General features: G+C 64.6%; 2 protein-coding genes across 2 annotated transcripts in view; both read right to left on the reverse strand.

Moving 5' to 3' along the window:
• Window positions 1–676: 676 nt before the first annotated feature.
• Window positions 677–22,754, reverse strand: LOC138101784 (carnitine O-acetyltransferase-like; the record flags this gene model as incomplete). The annotated part of the gene is given in 16 exon segments (XM_068999569.1): window positions 677–799; window positions 801–815; window positions 2,628–2,690; window positions 3,426–3,561; window positions 5,021–5,131; window positions 5,223–5,345; window positions 5,435–5,535; window positions 6,765–6,943; window positions 10,274–10,457; window positions 13,055–13,190; window positions 15,549–15,603; window positions 17,008–17,062; window positions 18,521–18,586; window positions 18,589–18,727; window positions 19,558–19,574; window positions 22,692–22,754. Coding segments are annotated over 16 exon segments (1,566 nt in total), but the record flags the coding sequence as incomplete, so codon positions are not given.
• A 446-nt stretch (window positions 22,755–23,200) lies between these two features.
• Window positions 23,201–27,041, reverse strand: part of LOC138101785 (lysosomal thioesterase PPT2-like) — a gene marked incomplete at its 5' end in the record, with an annotated part of 12,511 nt that continues 8,670 nt past the window's right edge. The window contains one exon of the mRNA XM_068999570.1: window positions 23,201–23,400. Within this exon, the coding sequence (XP_068855671.1) occupies window positions 23,201–23,400 (200 nt within the window). The remainder of the gene's footprint in view (window positions 23,401–27,041) is intronic.

Genomic DNA, 27,041 nt, shown 5'->3' on the forward strand with positions numbered 1-27,041 from the left:
GATTTTGAGGGGGTTTAGGGGGCATTTGGGGGGTCCGGGGGGTCTGTGGATTTAGGGGGTGATTTGGGGGGTCTGTGGGATTTTGGGGGGGAATTTGGGGCGTCCAGGGGAGTTAGGGGGGATTTTGGGGGGGATTTGGGGGGATTTTGGGGGGGATTTTGAGGGGGTTTAGGGGGCATTTGGGGGGTCTGTGGGATTTAGGGGGGTATTTGGGGGGTCCGGGGGATTTGGGGGATTTTGAGGGGATTTAGGAGGTCTGTGGAGATTTAGGGGGGGTTTGGGGGGGTCCAGGGGATTTAGGGGGGATTTGGGGGGATTTAGGGGGGGGATTTGGGGGGTCCAGGGGGATTTAGGGGAGGATTTTTGGGGGGGATTTGGGGGATTTGGCAGGATTTAGAGGGATTTTGAGGGGGTTTAGGGGTCATTTGGGGGGTCCGGGGGGGGTCTGTGGGATTTAGGGGGTGATTTGGGGGGGTCTGTGGGATTTCGGGGTGATTTGGGGGGTCTGTGGGATTTCGGGGGGATTTGGGGGGTCTGTGGGATTTAGGGAGTGATTTGGGGGGGTCTGTGGATTTCGGGGTGATTTGGGGGGTCTGTGGGATTTTGGGGGGTGACTTGGGGGGTCTGTGGGATTTTGGGGGGATTTGGGGGTCCCGGGGCGGCGTTTCGGGGTCACCTGCAGGGTGCAGAGCCGGAAGTGCGTGGCCTCGGCGTAGGCGGGGTCCAGGAAGATTTCGGGGAGCGGCTCCCCGGCCGCCAGGGCCGCCTGGCGCAGGCGCTGCAGGTGGCGCTCGGGGCCCCCGCCCGGACAGCACCTGGGCACGGGACGGGCAGGGGTCACCTGTGTGCCCAGGTGTGTGCCCAGGTGTGTGCTCAGGGGTGTGCCCAGGTTGTGCCCAGGTGTGTGCCCAGGTGTGTGCCCAGGAGTGTACCCAGGTGTGTGCCCAGGTGTGCCCGGGTGTGTGCCCAGGTGTGTGCCCAGGTGTGTACTCAGGGTGTGTGCCCAGGTGTGTGCCCAGGAGTGTACCCAGGTGTGTGCCCAGGTGTGCCCGGGTGTGTGCCCAGGTGTGTGCCCAGGTGTGTACTCAGGTGTGTGCCCAGGTGTGTGCCCAGGAGTGTACCCAGGTGTGTGCCCAGGTGTGCCCGGGTGTGTGCCCAGGTGTGTGCCCAGGTGTGTACTCAGGTGTGTGCCCAGGTGTGTGCCCGGTGTGTACTCAGGTGTGTGCCCAGGTGTGTGCCCGGGTGTGTGCCCAGGTGTGTACTCAGGTGTGTGCCCTGGGGTGTACCCAGGTGTGCCCAGGTGTGTGCCCAGGTGTGCGCCCAGGTGCGCCCAGGTGTGTGCCCAGGTGTGTGCCCAGGTGTGCCCAGGTGCGCCCAGGTGTGTGCCCAGGTGCGCCCAGGTGTGTGCCCAGGTGCGCCCAGGTGTGCTCAGGTGTGTGCCCAGGGGTGTGCCCAGATGCGCCCAGGTGCGCCCAGGTGTGTACTCAGGTGTGTACCCAGGTGTGCGCCCAGGTGATCCCACACCTGGTGCAGCCGGCCACGCCCACACACCTGGGCACGCACCTGGGTGCACCTGGGCACAGCCAGAGCCAGGCCCACACACCTGGCCCATCTGGGTGTACCTGGGCACACACCTGGGCACACCTGGGGGCACACCTGGGCACACCTGGGCACACCTGGGCACACACCTAGGTACACACCTGGGCACACCTGGGCACACCCCTGGGCACACACTTGGGCACACCTGGGCACACCCAGAGCCACACCTACACACCTGGGCACACACCTTGGCTCACCTGGGAACACACCTGGGCGCACACCTGGGCACACCTGGGCACACCCCTGGGCACACACCTGGGCACACCCCTGGGCACACCCAGAGCCACACCTACACACCTGGGTACACACCTGGGCGCACACCTGGGCACACCTGGGCACACCCCTGGGCACACACCTGGGCACACCTGGGCCCACCCAGAGCCACACCCACACCTTTGGGCACACCTGGGCACACTCCTGTGCACACATGTGGGCACACGTGGGCGCACACCTGGGCACACCTGGGCACACCCAGAGCCACACACACCCCCAGAGCCACCCCTGGGCACACCTGGGCACACACCTGGGCACACCCAGAGCCACACCTACACACCTGGGAACACACCTTGGCTCACCTGGGCACACCCCTGGGCACACCCCTGGGCACACCCCTGGGCACACCTGGGCACACCCCTGGGCACACCCCTGGGCACACCCCTGGGCACACCTGGCCACACCTGGGCACACCCAGAGCCACACCCACACCCCTGGGTACACACCTGGGCACACCCCTGGGCACACCTGGGCACACCTGGGCACACTCCTGGGCACACCCAGAGCCACACCCACACCCCTGGGTACACACCTGGGCACACTCCTGGGCACACCCAGAGCCACACCTACACACCTGGGCACACACCTGGGCACACTCCTGGGCACACCTGGGCACACCTGGGCACACCCAGAGCCACACACACACCCCCAGAGCCACCCCTGGGCACACCTGGGCACACACCTGGGCACAGCTGGGCACACCCCTGGGCACGCCCCCGCCCCGCTCCCCCCCCCACCTGGCCCCTCCCCCTCACCTCCTCCGTCCGGCTGTCCTGCGCCTCCACGGCCTCGCGCAGCAGCGCCAGCAGCAGCTCGGGCTGGGGGCACACCTGGGTCACACCTGGGCACACCTGGGCACACCTGGGGCACACCTGGGCACACACCTGGGCATCTGGGGGCACCTGGGGGCATCTGGGACACACCTGGAGGTACCTGGGGGCACCTGGGGGCATCTGGGGGTATCTGGGGGTACCTGGGGTCACAGCTGGGGGCAGCTGGGGGTATCTGGGGGCACCTGGGCACACCTGGGGGCATCTGGGGCACACCTGGGGGCACCTGGGGGTACCTGGGGGCACCTGGGGCACACCCTGGGGGCACCTGAGGGCATCTGGGGGTATCTGGGGGCACCTGGGTCACACCTGGGGGCACCTGGGGGCACTTGGGTCCCACATTGGCACACCTAGGCAGCCCTGGGTCACACCTGGGGGCATCTGCGGGCACCTGGGGCACACCTGGGGGCACCTGGGGCACACCTGGGCACACCTGGGGGGCACCTGCGGGCACCTGGGTCACACCTGGGGCACACCTGGGGCACATCTGGGGGTATCTGGGTCCCACCTGGGGGCACCTGGGGGCTCCTGAGGGCATCTGGGGTATCTGGGGCACACCTGGGGCGCATCTGGGCACACCTGGGGGCACACCTGGGCACACCTGGGGGCACCTGGGCGCACCTGGGGGCATCTGGGGGCACCTGGGGGATCTGGGGACACCTGGGGGCACCTGGGGGCACCTGGGCACACCTGGGCCCCGCCCGCCCCCCACCCCGCCCTCACCTGCGCGTCGGGGTCGTCGAGGGCGCGGGCCAGTGCCAGGCAGGGCGGCCCAGGTGGGCGCAGCAGGTCGGTGCAGCCAGGTAGGACCCGGCGCAGCGACAGCGGCTCGCAGGTGGCACAGAGGGAGCCGTGGGCCCTGCGGGGGGCACAGGTGAGCTCACCTGGGCTCAGGGGCGTCCCCCATGCCCGGGCACGCCTGGGGCGCACCTGGGGCACACCTGGGGCACACCTGGGGGCATCTGGGGCACACCTGGGCCACACCCAGGATACACCTGGGCACACCTGGGTGCACCTGGGCACACCTGGGCACACCCAGGATACACCTGGGCACACCTGGGCGCACCTGGGCACACCAGGGCACACCCAGGATACACCCAGGATATACCTGGGCACACCAAGGGCCCACCTGGGCACACCTGGGGCACACCTGGCCACATCCAGGATATACCTGGGCACACCCAGGGCTCACCTGGGCACACCTGGGTGCAACTGGGGCACACCTGGGCGCACCCAGGGCTCACCTGGGCACAGCTGGGGGCACCTGGGCACACCTGGGCACACCTGGGCTCACCTGGGTCCCACCTGGGTCCCACCTGGGCACACCTGGGTCTCACGTGGGCACACCTGGGGCACACCTGGGCACACCCAGGGCTCACCTGGGCACACCTGGGTGCAACTGGGGCACACCTGGGCACACCTGGGGCACCTGGGGCACACCTGGGCACACCTGGGCCACCAGGGCACACTTGGGGGCACCTAGGCTCAGGTGCATCCCCCATCCCTGGGCACACCTGGGCAGACCTGGGTCCCACCTTGGCGCACCCGGGCTCACCTGGGTCCCACCTGGGCGCACCTCTTGATCTCAGGTGCCCCTAGGTGTGCCCCAGGTGTGCCCAGGTCTGCCCAGGTCTGCCCAGGTCTGCCCAGGTGAGCCCTGGGTGTGCCCCAGGTCTGCCCAGGTCTGCCCCAGGTGCCCCCCGGTGTGCCCCAGGTGTGCCCCAGGTGTGCCCAGGTCTGCCCAGGTCTGCCCCAGGTGTGCCCAGGTGAGCCCTGGGTGTGCCCCAGGTCTGCCCAGGTCTGCCCCAGGTGTGCCCAGGTGAGCCCTGGGTGTGCCCCAGGTGTGCCCAGGTCTGCCCCAGGTGCCCCCCGGTGTGCCCCAGGTGTGCCCAGGTGTGCCCCAGATGCCCCCAGGTGTACCCAGGTGTGCCCAGGTGTGCCCCAGATGCCCCCAGGTGTACCCAGGTGTGCCCAGGTGTGCCCAGGTGTGCCCCAGATGCCCCCAGGTGCATCCTGGGTGTGCCCAGGTGAGCCCTGGGTGTGCCCCAGATGCCCCCAGGTGTGTCCCAGGTGCCCCCCGGCGTGTCCAGGTGTGCCCAGGTGAGCCCCGGGTGTGCCCAGGTGTATCCTGGGTGTGCCCAGGTGAGCCCTGGGTGTGCCCCAGATGCCCCCAGGTGTGTCCCAGGTGCCCCCCGGTGTGTCCAGGTGTACCCAGGTGTGTCCAGGTGTGCCCAGGTCTGCCCCAGGTGTGCCCAGGTGAGCCCTGGGTGTGCCCAGATGCCCCCCAGCTCCCCCCAGCTCCCCTCCCCCCCCCTCACCTGTAGAAGGCCACCTGCAGGGCCACCTGGACCAGCGCCTCGGGCCGCAGCCCCGCGGCCGCGCCGAAGCCCTCGTGCTCCAGGCAGTGAACGTCCACGTCGGCCGCCAGGCTGGGGGGGTGGGGGAGGGGGCAGAGGGCGTCACGGCGGCCCCTCCCCCACCCCCGGCCCCTCCCCCACCCCCCCCCCCACCCCCCCTCACCTGTCCAGGTGGCGCTTGGCTCTCTCCAGCTCAGGTGCGACCTCGGGGCCGAGGCTGAAGCGCAGCCGCTGGGGCGGGGGGAGGGGCGGGGCAGCGGCCGGGGGGGCGGGGCCGAGGCGGCGGCTGCGGGGCGGGGGAGGGGACACACCTGAGCGCAGGTGAGCTCACCTGGGCCGCGCCCACCACACCACCCCTCCGCCCCCCCCCCTTACCTGTGCTCCAGGGCGTGGTCGAGCAGCTCGGCCACCACGGCGCCGTCGGTGACGGCCGGGTCGTAGAGAGCCCCGCAGGTGCCATCCTGGCCGACCACCAGCTGGGGGGGGCACGGCAGGTGAGATCACCTGGGCGGGGCTCACCTGGGCAGGGCGTGCCTGGGCGGGGCTCAGCTGGGCGGGGCTCAGCTGGGTGGGGCTCACCTGGGCAGCGACCACCCGGCCCCGCCCGCCTGGGCACCACTCACCTGGGCGGGGCTCACCTGGGCGGGGCTCACCTGGGCGGGGCTCACCTGGGCGGGGCTCAGCTGGGCGGGGCTCAGCTGGGTAGGGCTCACCTGAGCGGGGCTCACCTGGGTGTGGCATGCCTGGGCGGGGCTCACCTGGGCGGGGCTCATCTGGGCACCGCTCACCTGGGCACCGCTCACCTGGGTGGGGCTCACCTGGGCAGCAACCACCTGGCCCCACCCACCTGGGCACCGCTCACCTGGGCACGCCTCACCTGGGCACGCCTCACCTGGGCAGGGCTCAACCTGGGCAGTGCCCACCTGGCCACGCCCCCCAGGTGCAACCACACCCCCAGGTGAGACCACGCCCCCCAGGTGTAACCACGCCCCACAGGTGAGACCACGCCCACAGGTGTAGCCCCGCCCCAGGTGAGGCCACGCCCACCCAGATGTAACCACGCCCCCAGGTGTGCCCCTACCCTCAGGTGTGACCACGCCCCCCAGGTGTGATCCCACCCGCATCGAAGCCCCGCCCCCTCCGAGGCCCCGCCCCCAGGTGTGACCCCGCCCCCCCAGGTGTGACCCCAGCCCCAGGTGTGACCCCGCCCCATGGAAGCCCACCCCCATTGAAGCCCCGCCCCCAGGTGTGACCCCGCCCCAGGTCTGACCCCGCCCCCAGCTCTGACCCCGCCCCCAGGTGTGACCCCACCCCCATTGAAGCCCCACCCCCAGGTGTGACCCCACCCCCCAGGTCTGACCCCACCCCCCAGGTCTGACCCCACCCCCAGGTGTGACCCCGCCCCATGGAAGCCCCGCCCCCTCCGAGGCCCCGCCCCCAGGTGTGACCCCACCCCCATTGAAGCCCCACCCCCAGGTGTGACTCCACCCCCAGCTCTGACCCCGCCCCATGGAAGCCCCGCCCCCAGGTGTGACCCCGCCCCCCCAGGTCTGACCCCACCCCCAGGTGTGACCCCGCCCCATGCAAGCCCCGCCCCCTCCGAGGCCCCGCCCCCAGGTGTGACCCCGCCCCCCCAGGTCTGACCCCACCCCCAGGTGTGACCCCCGCCCCATGGAAGCCCCGCCCCCTCCGAGGCCCCGCCCACCTGCAGCGTTTTGTCCCACCAGCGGTTGGCGCTGTTGGCGCCGGCCCCGCCCCCGTGCAGCACCTGGGCGGCCACGCCCTCGGGGCCGCGCCCGCCGGGCGGGGCCAGCACAGGTGAGTCCAGGCTCAGCACCAGGAGGCTCCTCTGGATCCGGCCCAGGGAGGCGCGGCTCAGCCGGTCTGGGGGGGGGGCGGGGCAGGGGGCGGGGCTTGGGGGGACACGCCCTACGGCCGCCCAGGTGTGGCCACGCCCACTGACTCACACAGGTGTGGCATCGCCCACTGTGCGCCCAGGTGAGGCCACGCCCACTGCCCCCACACAGGTGTGGCCACGCCCACTGACTCACACAGGTGTGGCCACGCCCACTGCCCCGCCCAGGTGTGGCCACGCCCACTGACTCACACAGGTGTGGCCACGCCCACTGCCCCGCCCAGGTGTGGCCACGCCCACTGACTCACACAGGTGTGGCCACGCCCACTGACTCACACAGGTGTGGCCACGCCCACTGACTCACACAGGTGTGGCCACGCCCACTGCCCCGCCCAGGTGTGGCCACGCCCACTGCCCCGCCCAGGTGTGGCCACGCCCACTGACTCACACAGGTGAGGCCACGCCCACCGCCCCGCCCAGGTGTGGCCACGCCCACTGACTCACACAGGTGAGGCCACGCCCACCGCCCCGCCCAGGTGTGGCCACGCCCACCGCCCCCACCCAGGTGTGGCCACGCCCACTGCATTATTCAGGTGTGGCCACGCCCACTGCCCCGCCCAGGTGAGGCCACGCCCAAATCCCCCCACAAATTCCCCCCGGCCCCCCAAACCACACCAGACCCCCCTAAATCCCCCCCAGCTCCCCCCAAATCCCCCCCAAACCTCCCCCAGACCCCTCTAAATCTCCCCCGAATCCCCCCAAATCCCCCCCAAAAACCCCCAGACCCCCCCAAATCCCCCCCAAAACCACCACGAATCCCCCCCAGACCCCCCAAAATCTCCGCCAGACCCCCCAAACCACCCCAGACCCCCCCAAATCCCCCCCAAATCCCCCCCAATCCCCCCGAACCTCCCCCAGATCCCCCAAATCCCCCCAAAATCCCCCCCCAGCTCCCCCCAAATCCCCCCCGAATCCCCCCCAGACCCCCCAAAATCTCCCCGAGACCCCCCAAAACCACCCCAGACCCCCCCAAATCCCCCCTAAATCCCCCCAGACCACCCCAGACCCCCCCCAAATCCTCCCCGAATCCCCCCCGGACCCCCCAAAATCCCTCCCAGACCCCCCCAAATCTCCCCCAGGCCCCTCTAAATCCCCCCCAGACCCCCCCAAATCCCCTCCCCAGCCCCCCCAGACCCCCCCAAATCCCCCCCAAATCCCCCCCGACCCCTCTAAATCCCCCCCGGAATTCCCCCAAATCCCCCCCAAAACCACCCCAGACCCCCTGAACCGCCCCCAGACCCCCCAAATCCCCCCCAAATTTCCCCCAGACCCCCCCCAAAACCCCTCCCAGGCCCCCCCAAATCTCCCCCAGGCCCCTCTAAATCCCCCCCAGACCCCCCCAAATCCCCTCCCCAGCCCCCCCAGACCCCTCTAAATCCCCCCAGCCTCCCCCCAAATACCCCCAGAACCCCCCAAATCCCCCCTGAATCCCCCCAGACCCCCCAAAATCTCCCCCAGACCCCCCAAACCACCCCTAGACCCCCCCAAATCCCCCCCAAATCCCCCCCAGATCCCCCCAAATCCCCCCCAAAACCACCCCAGACCCCCTGAACCACCCCCAGACCCCCCAAATCCCCCCCAAATTTCCCCCAAACCCCCCCAGACCCCCCCAAATCCCCCCCAGATGCCTCAAACCTCCCCCAGACCCCCCAAATCACCCCTAGACCCCTCTAAATCCCCAGACCCCCCCAAATCCCCCCCAATCCCCCCGAACCTCCCCCAGATCCCCCAAATCCCCCCAAAATCCCCCCCCAGCTCCCCCCAAATCCCCCCCGAATCCCCCCCGACCCCCCAAAATCTCCCCCAGACCCCCCCAAACCACCCCAGACCCCCCCAAATCCCCCCCAAATCCCCCCCAATCCCCCCGAACCTCCCCCAGATCCCCCAAATCCCCCCAAAATCCCCCCCCAGCTCCCCCCAAATCCCCCCCGAATCCCCCCCAGACCCCCCAAAACCACCCCAGACCCCCCCCAAATCCCCCCTAAATCCCCCCAGACCACCCCAGACCCCCCCCAAATCCTCCCCAAATCCCCCCCGGACCCCCCAAAATCCCTACCAGACCCCCCCAAATCTCCCCCAGGCCCCTCTAAATCCCCCCCAGACCCCCCCAAATCCCCTCCCCAGCCCCCCCAGACCCCTCTAAATCCCCCCAGTCCCCCCCCAAATACCCCCAGGACCCCCCAAATCCCCCCTGAATCCCCCCCAGACCCCTCTAAATCCCCCCCAAATCCCCCCAAATCCCCCCGAATCCCCCCCAGACCCCCCAAAATCTCCCCCAGACCCCCCAAACCACCCCTAGACCCCCCAAATCCCCCCCAATCCCCCTGAACCTCCCCCAGATCCCCCAAATCCCCCCCCAGCTCCCCCCAAATCCCCCCCGAATCCCCCCCGACCCCCCAAAATCTCCCCCAGACCCCCCCAAACCACCCCAGACCCCCCCAAATCCCCCCCAAATCCCCCCCAATCCCCCCGAACCTCCCCCAGATCCCCCAAATCCCCCCAAAATCCCCCCCCAGCTCCCCCCAAATCCCCCCCGAATCCCCCCCAGACCCCCCAAAACCACCCCAGACCCCCCCCAAATCCCCCCTAAATCCCCCCAGACCACCCCAGACCCCCCCCAAATCCTCCCCAAATCCCCCCCGGACCCCCCAAAATCCCTACCAGACCCCCCCAAATCTCCCCCAGGCCCCTCTAAATCCCCCCCAGACCCCCCCAAATCCCCTCCCCAGCCCCCCCAGACCCCTCTAAATCCCCCCAGTCCCCCCCCAAATACCCCCAGGACCCCCCAAATCCCCCCTGAATCCCCCCCAGACCCCTCTAAATCCCCCCCAAATCCCCCCAAATCCCCCCGAATCCCCCCCAGACCCCCCAAAATCTCCCCCAGACCCCCCAAACCACCCCTAGACCCCCCAAATCCCCCCCAATCCCCCTGAACCTCCCCCAGATCCCCCAAATCCCCCCCCAAATCCCCCCAAATCCCCCCCAAATCCCCCCCAATCCCCCCGAACCTCCCCCAGATCCCCCAAATCCCCCCAAAATCCCCCCCAGCTCCCCCTAGATCCCCCCCGAATCCCCCCCAGACCCCCCAAAATCTCCCCCAGACCCCCCAAAACCACCCCAGACCCCCCCAAATCCCCCCCAAATCCCCCCAGACCCCCCCCAAATCCTCCCCGAATCCCCCCCAGACCCCCCCCAAATCTGCCCCAAACCCCCCCAAATCCCCCCCAGACCCCTCTAAATCCCTCCAGACCCCCCCAAATCCCCCCCAAATCCCCTCCCCAGCCCCCCACCCCCCTCACCCCTCATCATGTGTCCGTGGACCCTCCCCCAGTCCTGCCGGTGCTGCCCCGTCAGGAGCCCCACGGGGGGGTGGGCGCGGGCCCCTCCCCCCCCCGCGCGCGCCCGGAGCCCCCCCAGGGCCGCCAGCAGGGCGGGGGGGGGCAGGGGGCGGCCCGAGGGGGCGGCGACCCCCATCAGGAAGAACTGGAATTTGGGGGGAGGGGGGGAGGGGGGAGAGAGAGAGAAAAATTGGGGATGAGACCCCCCCCTCCCCCTCCCCCCCCCCCAAAAATAACCCAGATCCGCCCCCCCCCCCGCCCCCCCCAAATTGGGCTCGAAACCCCCCGGAAATGAACGCAGGGACCCCCACCCCAAAATAACCTCGAACCGCCCCCAAATTTGGGGGGTGAAACCCCTCCCCCCCCCCCCCCCCCGGAATTGGGGTTGAAACGCCCCCTCCCCCAAAGAAACCCGAGACCACCCCTCCCCCACCCAGACTAATCCAGGGCACCCCAAGAACCCCCCCGGGGTCCCCCCAAATTCCCCCGGGACCCTCCCAGGACCCCCCGGGACCCCCCAGAATCCCCCCCAAACGCCCCCAGGAACCCCCCCAGCACCCCCCAGACCCCCCCAGAACCCCCCCAGGACCCCCAGAATCCCCCCTGAACCCCCCTAGACCCCCCCCGACCCTCCCAGGACCCCCAACATTCCCCCAGAATCCCCCCAGGACCCCCCCAAACACCCCCCAAACCCCCCCAGCACCCCCCAGAATCCCCCCTGAACCCCCCCAGGACCAACCCAGGGCCCCCCGAACCCCCCCCTAACGCCCCCAGGACCCCCCCAGCACCCCTCAGACCCCCCCAGGACCCTCCCAGGACCCCCAAAACCCCCAGAATTCCCCCCAAACGCCCCCAGGACCCCCAGGACCCCACCAGGACCCCCCCAGGACCCCCCCCGGACCCCCAGAATCCCCCCCAGAACCCCCCAGGATCCCCTGGACTCACCCAGGACCCCCCAGAATCCCCCCCAGGACCCACCCAGGACCCCCCCCGGACCCCCAGAATCCCCCCCAGAACCCCCCAGGATCCCCTGGACTCACCCAGGACCCCCAGAATTCCCCCCAAACCCCACCCAGGACCCTGAACCCCCCCAGCACCCCCCAGACCCCCCCAGGACCCCCCCAGGACCCCCAGAACCCCCAGGATCCCCCCCAAACGCCCCCAGGACCCCCCCAGGACCCTCCCAGGACCCCTCGAACCCCCCTGGACCCCCAAAACCCCCAGGACCCCCCCAAAACCCCCCCCCAGGACCCCCTGAACCCCCCCAGACCCCCCCAGGACCCTCATAATTCCCCCCAAATGCCCCCAGGACCCCCAGAATCCCCCCTGAACCCCCCCAGCACCCCCCAGGCCCCCCAAGGATCCCCCCCAAAACGCCCCCAAGACCCCCCAGACCCCCCCAGACCCCTCCAGGACCCCCAGGCCCAGGACCCCCTGGACTCACCCAGGACCCCCCCAGGACCCCCCTAACACCCCCAAAACCCCCCCAGCAACCCCCAGAATCCCCCCAGCACCCCCCAGGAACCCCCCCAGGACCCCCAGAATCCCCTCTGAACCCCCCCAGGACCCCCCCAGAACCCCCCCGGACCCTCAGAATCCCCCCAGGACCCCCCGAACACCCCCCAAAACCCCCCCAGGACCCCCAGAATTCCCCCCAAACCCCCCCAGAATCCCCCCTGAACCCCCCCAGGACCAACCCAGGCCCCCCCGAACCCCCCCCCAAACGCCCCCAGGACCCCCCCAGACCCCCCAGGACCCCCCTAACACCCCCAAAACCCCCCTAGACCCCCCAGAACCCCCCCAGGACCCCCCAGCACCCCCCCAGCACCCCCCAGACCCCCTCAGCACCCCCCAGGATCCCCCCCAAACGCCCCCAGCACCCCCCCGGACCCCCCCAGGACCAACCCAGGCCCCCCCGAACCCCCCCCAAACGCCCCCAGGACCCCCCGAACACCCCCAAAAACCCCCCCAGGACCCCCCCAGAACCCCCCACCGACCCCCAGAATCAATCCCCCCAGCACCCCCCAGGACTCCCCCAGGACCCCCAGAATCCCCTCTGAACCCCCCCAGGACCCCCCCAGAACCCCCCCGGACCCTCAGAATCCCCCCAGGACCCCCCGAACACCCCCAAAACCCCCCCAGGGACCCCCAGAATCCCCCCCAAACCCCCCCAGAATCCCCCCTGAACCCCCCCAGGACCAACCCAGGACCCCCCAGAACCCCCCCCAAACGCCCCCCAGGACCCCCTCAGACCCCCCAGGACCCCTCTAACACCCCCAAAACCCCCCAGGACCCCCCAGCACCCCCCCAGCACCCCTCAGACCCCCCCCAGGACCCTCCCAGGACCCCCAGAACCCCCAGGATTCCCCCCAGACCCCCCCAGGACCCCCCCAGGACCCCCAGGATCCCCCCCAAACGCCCCCAGGACCCTCCCAGGACCCCCCCCAAAACCCCACCCAGGACCCTGAACCCCCCCAGGACCAACCCAGGCCCCCCCGAACCCCCCCCAAACGCCCCCAGGACCCCCCCAGACCCTCCCAGGACCCCCAGAATCCCCCCCAGGACCCCCCCTAACCCCCCCCGAACCCCCCCAGGACCCCCCAGCACCCCCCAGCACCCCCCAGACCCCCCCAGCACCCCCCAGGATCCCCCCCAAACGCCCCCAGCACCCCCCAGGACCCCCCCAAACCCCACCCAGGACCCTGAACCCCCCCAGGACCCCCCCAGCCCCTCCCCCCGCACCTGCCCGTTGACGCTGACGGTGACGAAGGGGGGGGGCTGCGCCCCCGGGGGGACCCTCAGGACCTCGTCCCGCCGGGGTCCCGGCACCCGGCACCCCCCAAAAACCGCCTGCACCCACGGCTCGGGGGGGTCCCGCCTGTCCGGGGGGGGGGCACAGGGTCAGGGTCACCCCAAAAAAAACGCCCCGGGGATGAAACACCTCCCCCCCCCCCCAAAAAAAAAAAATCCCAAAGAAAGCATCGAGGACACCCCAAAAAAAAACCAAAAAAAAACCCCGATCGGGGACACCCAAAAAAAAGCCCAGGACACCCCAAAATAACCCCAAAAAAAAACCCCAAAAAAAACTCCCCCCAGGACACCCCAAAAAAACCCCAGGACACCCCAAAAAACCGATCTGGGACACCAAAAAAAACCCCAAAAAACCCGATCTGGGACACCCAAAAAAAACCCCCAGGACACCCCAAAAAAACGCCAAAAAAACCCAAAAAACCCCCCCAGGACACCCAAAAAAAAAATCTAAAAAACCGATCGGGGACACCCAAAAAAAAAACCCCCAGGACACCCCAAAAAAAACCCAAAAAACCCAAAAAACCCCCCCAGGACACCCAAAAAAAAACCCCAAAAAACCCACCCAGGACAACCCCCAAAAAAAAAACCAAAAATCCCAAAACCACCCCCCCAGGACACCCAAAAAAAAAACCCAAAAAAAAACCCAAAAAAACCCAATCTGGGACACCCAAAAAAAACCCCCAGGACACCCCAAAAAAACCGATCTGGGACACCTCAAAAAAAACCCCAAAAATCCCAAAAAACCCCCCCCAGGACACCCCAAAAAAAACCCCAAAAAACCGATCGAGGACACCCAAAAAAAAACCAAAAAACCCAATCTGGGACACCCAAAAAAAACCCCCAGGACACCCCAAAAAACCCACCCAGGACACCCCAAAAAAAACCCAAAAATCCCAAAAAACCCCCCCCCCCAGGACACCCAAAAAAAACCCCAAAAAAGCCGATCTGGGACACCCAAAAAAAACCCCCAGGACACCCCAAAATAACCCCAAAAATCCCAAAAGAACTCCCCCCAGGACACCCCAAAAAACCCCCAAAAATCCCCAAAAAAACCCCCCCAGGACACCCAAAAAAACCCCAAAAAGCCGATCTGGGACACCCAAAAAAAACCCAAAAACCCCGATCTGGGACACCCCAAAAAACCCACCCAGGACACTCCAAAAAAAAACCAAAAATCCCAAACCCCCCCCCCCAGGACACCCAAAAAAACCCCCAAAAAACCGATCTGGGGCACCCAAAAAAAACCCAAAAAACCCGATCTGGGACACCCAAAAAAAACCCCAGGACACCCCAAAAAAACCCCAAAAATCCCAAAAAAATCCCCCCAGGACACCCAAAAAAACCCCCAAAAACCGATCTGGGACACCCAAAAAAAATCCCCAGGACACCCCAAAAAACCCACCCAGGACACCCCAAAAAAAACCCCAAAAATCCCAAAACCAGCCCCCCAGGACACCCAAAAAAAACCCCAAAAAAAACCGATCTGGGACACCCAAAAAAAAAACCCCAGGCCACCCCAAAAAACCCACCCAGGACACCCCAAAAAAACCAAAAAAAACTCCCCCAAGACACCCCAAAAAAACCCACCCAGGACACCCCAAAAAAAACCCCAAAATCCCAAAAAAACTCCCCCCAGGACACCCCCAAAAAAACCCAAAAATCCCCAAAAAAACCCACCCAGGACAACCCAAAAAACCAAAAAAAACCCACCCAGGACACCCCAAAAAAACCCAAAAGAAAACAAAAAAATAAACCCCCAAAACCCCCAAAAAACCCAAAAAACAAAAAAAAAACCAAAAGCCCCCCAAAAAAACCAAAAAAAAAACCCAAAAAACAAAGAAAAACCCACCCAGGACACCCCAAAAAAACCCAAAAAAACAAACAAAAAAAAACCAAAAAAACCCCACCGCAAAACCCCCCCCAAAAAAACCCAAAAACCCCCACAAAAACCCCAAAAAAACCAAAAAAAAAAAAACCAAAAAACAACCAAAAAACCCAAAAAAACCCAAAAAAAACCCCAAACAAAACCCCCAAAAACCCCCAAAAAAAACCCAAAAAACCCCCCCAAAAAACAAAAAAAAAAACCCCACAGGAAAACCCCAAAAAACCCCCCCAAAAAACCCAAAAAAAACACAAAAAAACCCAAAAAAACCAAAAAAAAACCCAAAAAAACCCCAAAAAATCCCAAAACCCCCCCCCAAAAAACCCCAAAAAACCCAAAAAACCCCCCCAAAAAACCCAAAAAAAACCAAAAAAACCCCAAACAAAACCCCAAAAAACCCCCCAAAAAAACCCAAAAAAACCCCAAAAAATCAAAAAAAAAACCCCCAAAAAAACCCCAAAAAATCCCAAACCCCCCCCCCCCCAAAAAAACCAAAAAACCCCCCAAAAACCCCAACCCCCCCCTCCCCCCCCCCGTTGGCACCTGAGCAGCTGCTCCCGATAGTCCAGGACCCCCCGAGAGCAGGCGGGCGGCGAACCTGCACCAGTAACACCAGTATGGACCAGTAACACCAGTATGGGACCAGTAACACCAGTAACACCAGTAACACCAGTATGGGACCGGTACGGGACCAGTAACACCAGTACGGGACCAGTAACACCAGTATGGGACCAGTAACACCAGTACAGGACCGGTACGGGACCAGTAACACCAGTATGGGACCAGTAAGGGACCAGTAACACCAGTACAGGACCAGTAACACCAGTGACACCAGTACGGGACCAGTAACACCAGTACGGGACCGGTACAGGACCAAGTACAGGGACCAGGGACACCAGTAACACCAGTACGGGACCAGTAACACCAGTATGGGACCCAGTAACCACCAGTAACACCAGTAACACCAGTACGGGACCAGTAACACCAGTACGGGACCAGTACAGGACCAGTACGGGACCAGGGACACCAGTAACACCAGTACGGGACCAGTACGGGACCAGTAAGGGACCAGTAAGGGACCAGTACGGGACCAGGGACACCAGTAACACCAGTACGGGACCAGTACGGGACCAGTACGGGACCAGTAACACCAGTACGGGACCGGTACGGGACCAGTACGGGACCAGTAACACCAGTAACACCAGTACGGGACCAGTACGGGACCAGTAACACCAGTAACACCAGTACGGGACCAGTAACACCAGTGAGGGACCAGTATGGGAGCAGTAACGGACTAGGGACACCAGTAACACCAGTAAGGGACCAGTAACACCAGTGACACCAGTAAAGGGACCAGTGACACCAGTAAGGGACCAGTACGGGAGCAGTGACACCAGTGAGGGACCAGTGACACCAGTAAGGGACCAGTACGGGAGCAGTGACACCAGTACGGGACCAGTAAGGGACCAGTGACACCAGTAAGGGACCAGTAAAGGCCCAGTAAGGGACCAGTGACACCAGTGAGGGCCCAGTAAAGAACCAGTGACACCAGTAAAGGACCAGTAAAGGACCAGTGACACCAGTGAGGGACCAGTAAGGGACCAGTACGGGACCAGTGACACCAGTAAGGGACCAGTAAAGGACCAAGAACACCAATGGCAAACCAGTGACAGACCAGTAACACACCAGTGCCCTCCCAGTCCATCCCAGTTCCCTCCCAGTCCCTCCCAATCCCCTCCAGTTCCCTCCCAGTCCCTCCCAGTCCTCTCCCAGTCCCCCCAGTCCCTCCCAGTCCCTCCCAGTGCCCCCCAATCCCCTCCCAGTGCCCCCCAATCCCCCCCAGTCCCTCCCAGTCCCTCCCAGTTCCCTCCCAGTGCCCCCCAATCCCCCCCAGTCCCTCCCAGTTCCCTCCCAATCCCCTCCCAGTGCCCCCCAGCTCCCCCCCAATCCCCTCCAGTACCCCCCAGTTCCCTCCCAGTCCCTCCCAGTCCCCCCCCCTCACCAGAGCTGCCCCCTCCAGTCCTCCCAGTCCAGCCGGGGGCAGCACCAGTCCGGCGCTGGTGTGGACGGGCAGCGGCAGCCGCTCGCTGGAGCCCCACGGCCACTCCTGACCCCCCAAAAACCCCCAGAGTGAGACCCCAAAACCCCCGGGACCCCCCAAAACCCCCCCGGGACCCCCCAAAACCCCCCCAAAACCCCCCGGGACCCCCCAAAATCCCCCCAAAACCCCCCAAAACCCCCAGAGTGAGACCCCAAAACCCCCCGGGACCCCAAAACCCCCGGGACCCCCTAAAACCCCCCGGGACCCCCAAAATCCCCCGGGACCCCCCAAAACCCCCCGGGACCCCCAAAACCCCCAGAGTGAGACCCCAAAACCCCCCGGGACCCCCAAAACCCCCCCGGGACCCCCAAAATCCCCCGGGACCCCCCAGTGTGAGACCCCAAAAACCCGAAACCCTCCCGGGACCCCCCAACCCCCCCCGGGACCCCCCAATTTCGCCCCCCCCATTTACAGCCCCTCCCCCCAATTTCGGGCTCCCCTCCCCCAATTCCATCCCCCCCTCCCCAATTCCAGCCCCCCCATTTTCATCCCCCTCCCCCCAATTTCGGGCTCCCCCCTCCCCCAATTCCATCCCCCTCCCCCCAATTTTGGGCTCCCCTCCCCCCAATTTCCATCCCCCCTCCCCAATTCCCACCCCCTCCCCCATTCCCCCCCTCCCCTCCCCCCATTTCCATCCCCCTCCCCAATTCCATCCCCCCCTCCCCAATTCCCGCCCCCTCCCAATTTCGGGCTCCCCTCCCCCCATTTCCATCCCCCTCCCCCATTTCCATCCCCCTCCCCCAATTCCATCCCCCTCCCCCAATTCCAGCCCCCTCCCCAATTCCAGCCCCCTCCCCCAATTCCATCCCCCTCCCCCAATTTCGGGCTCCCCGCCCCCCAATTCCCCCCCTCCCCCATTTCCATCCCCCTCCCCCAATTTTGGGCTCCCCTCCCCATTTCCATCCCCCCTCCCCAATTCCAGCCCCCTCCCCCAATTCCATCCCCCTCCCCCCAATTTCGGGCTCCCCTCCCCCAATTCCATCCCCCCTCCCCAATTCCATCCCCCCCTCCCCAATTCCCGCCCCCTCCCCCATTCCCCCCCCTCCCCTCCCCCATTTCCATCCCCCTCCCCCATTTCCATCCCCCTCCCCCAATTCCATCCCCCTCCCCCAATTCCAGCCCCCTCCCCAATTCCAGCCCCCCTCCCCCAATTCCATCCCCCTCCCCCAATTTCGGGCTCCCCTCCCCCCAATTCCATCCCCCCCCAATTCCATCCCCCTCCCCCAATTTCGGGCTCCCCTCCCCCCATTCCATCCCCCCCAATTCCCGCCCCCTCCCCCATTCCCCCCCTCCCCTCCCCCATTTTCCATCCCCCCCTCCCCTCCCCAATTCCCGCCCCCTCCCCCATTTCCCCCCCCACTCCCCTCCCCAATTCCGGGGGTCCCCCCCACGGGGGGGGGGGGGGGTCACGCACCGGCAGCCGGGGGGGGGCGGGGGGGGCCCTGCGCAGCCGCTCCTGCAGCCGCGGCCCCCGCCCCCCCCGGCGCCCCCAAAATCGCGCACGAGCCGCCGGGTCCGGTCCCGGTCCGGGGGGGCCACCAGGGCCTCCAGGGCCACCAGGAGCCGCCCCAAGGTCGCCCCCAGAGCGGGCAGGGGGGGGCGGCCCCCCCCCGGGCACCCCCTGCGGTGGGGGAGGGGAGGAGTGAGGGGGGGGAGAGGGGAGAGACCCCCGGGAATTAACGGGATCAACCCCCCCCCCCCCCCGTAATTAAGGGGAGTTTGCTGTAATTAAGGGGATGTTGGTAATTAATGGGATGCTTGTAATTAATGGGAGCCCCCCATAATTAACGGGATGCCGGTAATTAACGGGATACCGGCAATTAACGGGACACCGGTAATTAATGGGATACCGGTAATTAATGGGAGCCCCCCATAATTAACGAGATGCCGGCAATTAACGGGATACCGGCAATTAACGGGACACCGGTAATTAATGGGAGCCCCCCGTAATTAACGGGATACCGGCAATTAACGGGATGCCGGCAATTAACGAGACACCGGCAATTAACGGATAGCAGCAATTAATGGACCCCCCCCCCGATAATTAACGGGATGCCGGCAATTAACGGGATGCCGGCAATTAACGGGATACCGGCAATTAATGGGACACCGGCAATTAACGGGATAGCAGCAATTAATGGGACCCTCCCCCGATAATTAAGGGGATGCCGGCAATTAACGGGATGCCGGCAATTAACGGGATACCGGCAATTAATGGGACCCCCCCCCCCGCCCCCCGATAATTAACGGGACACGGGCAATAACGGGACACCGGCAATTAACGGGATAGCAGCAATTAGTGGGACCCCCCCTCCCCGATAATTAATGGGATACCGGCAATTAACGGGATGCCGGCAATTAACGAGACACCGGCAATTAACGGGATAGCAGCAATTAGTGGGACCCCCCCCCCCCCGATAATTAACGGGACACCGGGAATTAACGGGATACCGGCAATTAATGGGACACTGGCAATTAACGGATAGCAGCAATTAGTGGGACCCCCCCCCCCCGATAATTAACGGGACACCGGGAATTAACGGGATACCCGGCAATTAATGGGACACTGGCAATTAACGGGATAGCAGCAATTAGTGGGACCCCCCCCCGATAATTAACGGGATACCGGCAATTAACGGGATACGGGCAATTAATGGGGACCCCCCCTCCCCCCCCGGTAATTAACGGGACACCGGCAATTAACGGGATACCAGCAATTCATGGGACCCCCCCCGATAATTAACGGGGACACCGGCAATTAACGAGACACCGGCAATTAATGGGATACCGGCAATTAATGGGAGCCCCCACATAATTAACGGGACGCCGGCAATTAACGGGACGCCGGCAATTAACGAGATACCAGCAATTAATGGGATACCGGCAATTAATGGGACGCCCCCCGTAATTAACGGGATACCGGCAATTAACGGGACACTGGCAATTAAGGGGAGCCCCCCCCCGCAATTGACGGGAGCCCCCCGTAATTAACGGGATACCGGCAATTAACGGGACCACCCCCCTCCACAATTAACGGGAGTCCCCTGTAATTAACAGGATACCGGCAATTAATGGGAGCCCCTCCGCAATTAAGGGGAATTCCCCGTTAATTAACAGGATACAAGCAGTTAACGGGAATCCCCCGTAATTAACGGGACGCCGGCAATTAACGGGATACCGCCAATTAACGGGAGCCCCCGTAATTAACGGGATACCAGCAATTAACGGGAATCTCTCCGCAATTAACAAGAGTTCCCTATAATTAACGGGATACTGCCAATTAACGGGAATCCCCTGTAATTAACGGGATCCCGGCAATTAACAGGACCACCCCCCTCCACAATTAACGGGAGCCCCCCGTAATTAACGGGATACCACCAATTAACGGGATACCACCAATTAATGGGAGACCGGCAATTAATGGGAATCCCTCCGCAATTAACGGGACCCCCCACAATTAACGGCAGCCCACCAATTAACGGGATACAGGCAATTAACAGGACCCCCCTCCGCAATTAACGGGAGCCCCCCGTAATTAACAGGGTACCGACAATTAAGGGGATACTGGCAATTAATGGAAAATCCCTGTAATTAACGGGATACCGGCAATTAACGGGATATCGGCAATTAATGGGAGACCCCTGCAATTAACAGGATACCGGTAATTAATGGGACCCCCCCCCCTCCACAATTAATGGGACTGCCCCGTAATTAACGGCGTACCAACAATTAATGGGACCCCCCCCTAATTAACTGGATACCAACAATTAATGGAACCCCCTCCCCGTAATTAACGGGACCCCCCACAATTAACGGCAGCCCCCGTAATTAACGGGATACCAGCAATTAACAGGACCCCCCCTAAATTATCGGGACCCCACCCCAATTAACGGGACACCGGCAATTAACGGGACCCCTCCCCGCAATTAACGGGACCCTCCCCAATTAACGGGACCCCTCCCCAATTAACGGGAACCCCCCAAATCACTCGCGACCCCTCCCCAATTAACGGGACCCCTCCCCAATTAACGGAACCGCCCCAATCAATCGGGACCCCTCCCCAATTAACGGAATCCCCAAAATCACTCGCGACCCCTCCCCAATTAACGGAACCGCCCCAATCAATCGGGACCCCTCCCCAATTAACGGGACCTTCCCCAATTAACGGGAACCCCCAAAATCACTCGCGACCCCTCCCCAATTAACGGAACCCTCCCCAAATCACTCGCGACCCCTCCCCAATTAACGGGACCCTCCCCAATTAACGGGACCCTCCCCAATTAACGCTGACCCCCCCAAATCAGTCGCGACCCCCTCCCCCAATTAAACGGGACCCCCTCCCCAATTAACGCGAAACCCCCAAAATCACTCACGACCCCTCCCCAATTAACGGGAACCCCCCCAAATCACTCGCGACCCCTCCCCAATCACTCGCGACCCACTCCTCAATTAACGGGGACCCCTCCCCAATTAACGCTGACCCCCCCAATCACTCGCGACCCCTCCCCAATCAACGGGACCCTCCCCAATTAACGCGGTCCCCCCCAATCACTCGCGACCCCTCCCCAATTAACGGAACCCCCCCAAAATCACTCGCGACCCCTCCCCAATTAACGGGACCCTCCCCAATTAACGGGACCCCTCCCCAATTAACGGGAACCCCCCCAAATCACTCGCGACCCCTCCCCAATTAAGGGGACCCCTTCCCAATCAACGGGACCCTCCCCAATCAACGGGACCCCTCCCCAATTAACGGAACCCCCCCAAATCACTCGCGACCCCTCCCCAATTAAGGGGACCCCTCCCCAATTAACGGGACCCCTCCCCAATTAACGCTGACCCCCCCAAATCACTCGCGACCCCTCCCCAATCACTCGCGACCACTCCTCAATTAACGGGACCCCTCCCCAATTAACGCTGACCCCCCCAATCACTCGCGAACCTCCCCAATTAACGGGACCCTCCTCAATTAACGGGAACCCCCCAATCAATCGGGACCCCTCCCCAATTAACGAGATCCCCCCAAATCACTCGCGACCCCTCCCCAATTAAGGGGACCCTCCCCAATTAACGGGACCCTCCCCAATTAACGGAACCCCCCCCAATCACTCGCGACCCCTCCCCAATTAACAGGAACCCCCCCCAATCACTCGCGACCCCCTCCCCAATTAAGGGGACCCCTTCCCAATCAACGGGACCCTCCCCAATCAACGGGACCCTCCCCAATTAACGGAACCCCCCCAAATCACTCGCGACCCCTCCCCAATTAAGGGGACCCCTCCCCAATTAACGGGACCCCTCCCCAATTAACGGAACCCCCCCAAATCACTCGCGACCCCTCCCCAATTAACGGGACCCCCTCCCCAATTAACGGGACCCCTCCCCAATTAACGAGACCCTCCCCAATTAACAGGACCCCCCCCCCCCAAACAACCCCCCCCCTCCACGTGTCCCCCCCGGCCCCTCCCCCCCCCGCGCGCGGACGTGCGGCCCCGCACGAGCGCCGCCCCTCCCCCCCCCCCCCGAGGGTTCCCCCAGCCCCTCCCCCACCCCGGGACCACCCCCCAAAAGGGTCCCGGCCTCACCTCGGGGGGGTCCGCGGCCGGGGGGGGTTTCCGGCGCCCCCAGCCCCACAGCGAGCGCCCCATGGCTGCCCCTCCCCCCCACCCCCGAGCGGCCCCTCCCCCCTCGGGGGCGTGCTGGTGGGGGGGGAGGGGGGGGAAGCCGCGCCCCGCCCCCATTTCCAAATTGGGGTGGGGGGGAGGGGCGAGAGGGGATTCCCCGCCCCCAGCCCCTCCCCCACAGCCCAGCCGGCACCGCCCCTCCCCCATTATCGCGATAGATAAAAGGGGGGGGGGGAGGGGAGGGGCCCAATCCAACACGGGGTGGGGGAGGGGTTTGAAGCGGGGAGGGGTCACCGGAGCCGGAAGTGACGTCGGAGTGGGGGGAGGGGAGCCGGGAGGGTAAACACGACCCCGGGGGGGGGGAGGGGGAAGAGGGGGTGGGGGGGGGGGGGGTCTTTGGGGCAGTGTGGGGGTGGGGCGGGGGTCGCGCTGACCCCTCCCCTCCCCTCCCCCTCCCCCCCCGTGTCCCCTCAGATGCTCCCGGCGCGGTCCGAGCGGCGCGGGGGGAGGGCTCGGGGGGGGCTCTGCTGCCCCTCCCCCTCCTTGTGCTGCCGCTGCTGATTTTGGGGGGGGTCCCGGGGGTCGCGGGGGTCGCGGGGGTCCCGTTCCGGCCCGTGGTCATCGTGCACGGACTCTTCGATAGCCCCAGCGACTTCCGCCACCTGCGCGCCTTCATCAACGAGGTGGGCACCCCCCAAAAACCCCCCCAAAAAACCTCCCCGGGGACCCCCAAAAACATCCCCGGCGTCTTCGGGACCCCCTAAAACCCCCAAACCCCCCAAAACCTCCCCGTCATCTTCGGGACCCCCCAAAAACCCCCCCAAAACCTCCCCGGGGACCCCAAAAACATCCCCGGCATCTTCGGGACTCCCTAAAACCCCCAAACCCCCCAAAACCTCTCCGTCATCTTCGGACCCCCCAAAAACCCCCGGGACCCCCCAAAACCTCTCCATCATCCTTGGGATCCCCTAAAATTCCCCTGGGACCCCCTAAACTGCCCGGGACCCCCCAAAAACCCCCCCAAAACCTCCCCGGGGACCCCCAAAAACATCCCCGGCGTCTTCGGGACCCCCCTAAAACCCCCAAACCCCCCAAAACCTCTCCGTCATCTTCGGGACCCCCAAAACCCCCCCAAAACCTCCCCGGGGACCCCCCAAAAACCTCCTCGTCATCTTCGGGACCCCCTAAAACCCCCAAACCCCCCCAAAACCTCCCCGGGGGACCCCCAAAAACCTCCTCGTCATGTTCGGGACCCCCTAAAACCCCCAAACCCCCCCAAAACCTCTCCGTCATCCTTGGGACCCCCCAAAAACCCCCCAAACTCCCCCCGGGATCCCCCAAAACCTCTCCGGGGGACCCCAAAAACCTCCCCGTCATCTTCGGGATCCCCCAAAAACCCCCGGGACCCCCCAAAACCTCTCCGTCATCCTTGGGATCCCCTAAAATTCCCCCGGGACCCCCTAAACTGCCCGGGACCCCCCAAAAACCCCCCCAAAACCTCCCCGGGGACCCCCAAAAACATCCCCGGCATCTTCGGGACCCCCTAAAACCCCCGGGACCCCCCAAAAACCTCCCCGGGGACCCCCCAAAAACCTCCTCGTCATCTTCGGGATCCCCCAAAAACCGCCCGGGACCCCCCAAAACCTCCCCGTCATCCTCGGGATCCCCTAAAATCCCTCGGGACCCCCAAAAATCCCCCGGGACCCCCCAAAACCTCCCCGTCATCTTTGGGATCCCCTAAAACCCCCGGGACCCCCCAAAACCCTCCCAACATCCCTCGGGACCCCCCAAAAATCCCCCGGGACCCCCCAAAACCCCCCCGGGACCACCCCAAAACATCCCCGTCATCCTTGGGATCCCCAAAAATCCCTCTGGACCCCCCAAACCGCCCGGGACCCCCCAAAAACTGCCCGGGACCCCCCAGGGACCCCCTAAAACCTCCCTGTCATCCTTGGGTTCCCCTAAAATTCCCCCGGGACCCCCAAAACCACCCGGGACCCCCCAAAAACCCCCCAAAACCACCCGGGACCCCCCAAAACCCTCCTGTTATCCCCAGCCCCCCCCCAGCCCGTTTTTGGGGGTTCCTGAGCCCCCTTTGACCCCCCCAGAGCCACCGGCGACCCCCAAATCCCCCCCAAATCCCCCAAATCCCCCTGGATGCCCCAAATTCCCCCAAAATCCCCCCAAAATCCCCCTGGGTGCCCCCAAATTCCCCCAAAATCCCCCCAAAATCCCCCTGGGTGCCCCCAAATTCCCCCCAAATCCCCCCAAAATTCCCCTGGGTGCCCCCAAATCCCCCCAAAATTCCCCTGGGTGCCCCCAATCCCCCCAAATTCCCCCAAAAATCCCCTGGGTGCCCCCAAATCCCCCCAAATCCTCCCCAAATTCCCCCAAAATCCCTTCTGGGTGCCCCTAAATCCCCCCAGATCCCCCTGGGTGCCCTCAAATCCCCCCCAAATCCCCCCAAAATCCCCCTGGGTGCCCCCAAATCCCCCCCAAATCCCCCCAAATTCCCCCAGATCCCCCCAAAATCCCCCTGGGTACCCCCAAATCCCCAAAATCCCCCAAAATCCCCCTGGGTACCCCCAAATCCCCAAAATCCCCCCAAAATCCCCCCATATCCCCCTCAAACCCCCCCCAAAATCCCCCCAAATCCTCCCAAAATCCCCCAAAGTTCCCCTGGGTGCCCCTAAATCCCCCAAAATCCCCCCAAAATCCCCCTGGGTGCCCCCAAATCCTCCCAAAATCCCCCAAATCCCCCCAAATCCCCCAAATCCCCCCCATCCCCCCCCAAATCCCCCCTCAAACCCCCCCCCCAAATCCTCCCCGCGACCCCAAACCCTTCCCGGGGGGGGTTTCCCCGCAGCCCCCAGCCCGTTTTTGGGGGTCCCTGAGCCCCTCTCTCGGACCCCCCCAGAGCCACTGGGGACCCCCAAATCCCCCCCAAATCCCCCCAAAATCCCCCTGGGTGCCCCCAAATCCCCCTCAAATCCCCCCAAAACCCCCCCAAAATCCCCCTGGGTGCCCTCAAATCCCCCCCAAATCCCCCAGAAGTTCCCCTGGGTGCCCCCAAATTCCCCCAAATCTCCCCAAAATCCTCCTGGGTACCCCCAAATCCCCCTCAAATCCCCCCAAATCCCCCCAAATCCCCCTGGGTGCCCCCAAATCCCCCCAAAATCCCCCCAAAATTCCCCTGGGCGCCCCAAAGTCCACCCAAAATCCCCCCAAAATCCCCCAAAATCCCCCAAAATCCCCTGGGTGCCCCAAATCCCCCCATATTCCCCCAAAATCCCTCTGGGTGCCCCCAAATCCCCCCAAAATCCCCCTGGGTGCCCCCAAATCCTCCTCAACCCCCCCCCATATCCCCCCCAAACCCCCCCAAATCCTCCCCGCGACCCCAACCCCTCCCGGGGGGGGTTTCCCGCAGCCCCCAGCCCGTTTTTGGGGGTCCCTGAGCCCCCTCTCGGACCCCCCCAGTCCCACTGGGGACCCCAAAATCCCCCTGGGTGCCCCAAATCCCCCCAAAATCCCCCTGGGTGCCCCCAAATCCTCCCCAAATTCCCCCAAAATCCCCCTGGGTGCCCCCAAATCCCCCCAAAATCCCCTGGGTGCCCCTAAATCCCCCAAAATCTTCCCAAAATCCCCCCAAAATCCCCCCAAAATCCCCCTGGGTACCCCCAAATCCCCCTCAAATCCCCCCAAATTCCCCCCAGATCCCCCCAAAATCCCCCTGGGTGCCCCCAACTCCCCAAAATCCCCCCAAAATCCCCCCATATCCCCTCAAACCCCCCCAAAATCCCCCCAAATCCTCCCAAAATCCCCCCAAAGTTCCCCTGGGTGCCCCTAAATCCCCCAAAAATCCCCCAAAATCCCCCTGGGTGCCCCCCAAATCCCCCCAAATCCCCCCATCCCCCCCCATATCCCCCCTCAAACCCCCCCCCCAAATCCTCCCCGCAACCCCAAACCCCTCCCGGGGGGGGTTTCCCGCAGCCCCCAGCCCGTTTTTGGGGGGTCCCTGAGCCCCTCTCGGACCCCCCCAGACCCACTGGGGACCCCCAAATCCCCCTGGATGCCCCCAAATCCCCTCAAATCCTCCCCAAATTCCCCCAAAATCCCCCTGGGTGCCCCCAAATCCCCCCAAATCCTCCCCAAAACCCCCCCAAAATCCCCCTGGGTGCCCCCAAATCCCCCCAAAATCCCCCTGGGTGCCCCCAAATCCCCCCAAAATCCCCTGGGTGCCCCCAAATCCCCCTCAAATCCTCCCCAAATTCCCCCAAAATCCCCCTGGGTGCCCCCTCAAATCCCCCCAAT

The sequence above is a fragment of the Aphelocoma coerulescens genome, unplaced genomic scaffold (assembly GCF_041296385.1).
Source record: "Aphelocoma coerulescens isolate FSJ_1873_10779 unplaced genomic scaffold, UR_Acoe_1.0 HiC_scaffold_468, whole genome shotgun sequence".
NCBI classification, from domain to species: Eukaryota; Metazoa; Chordata; class Aves; order Passeriformes; family Corvidae; genus Aphelocoma; species Aphelocoma coerulescens.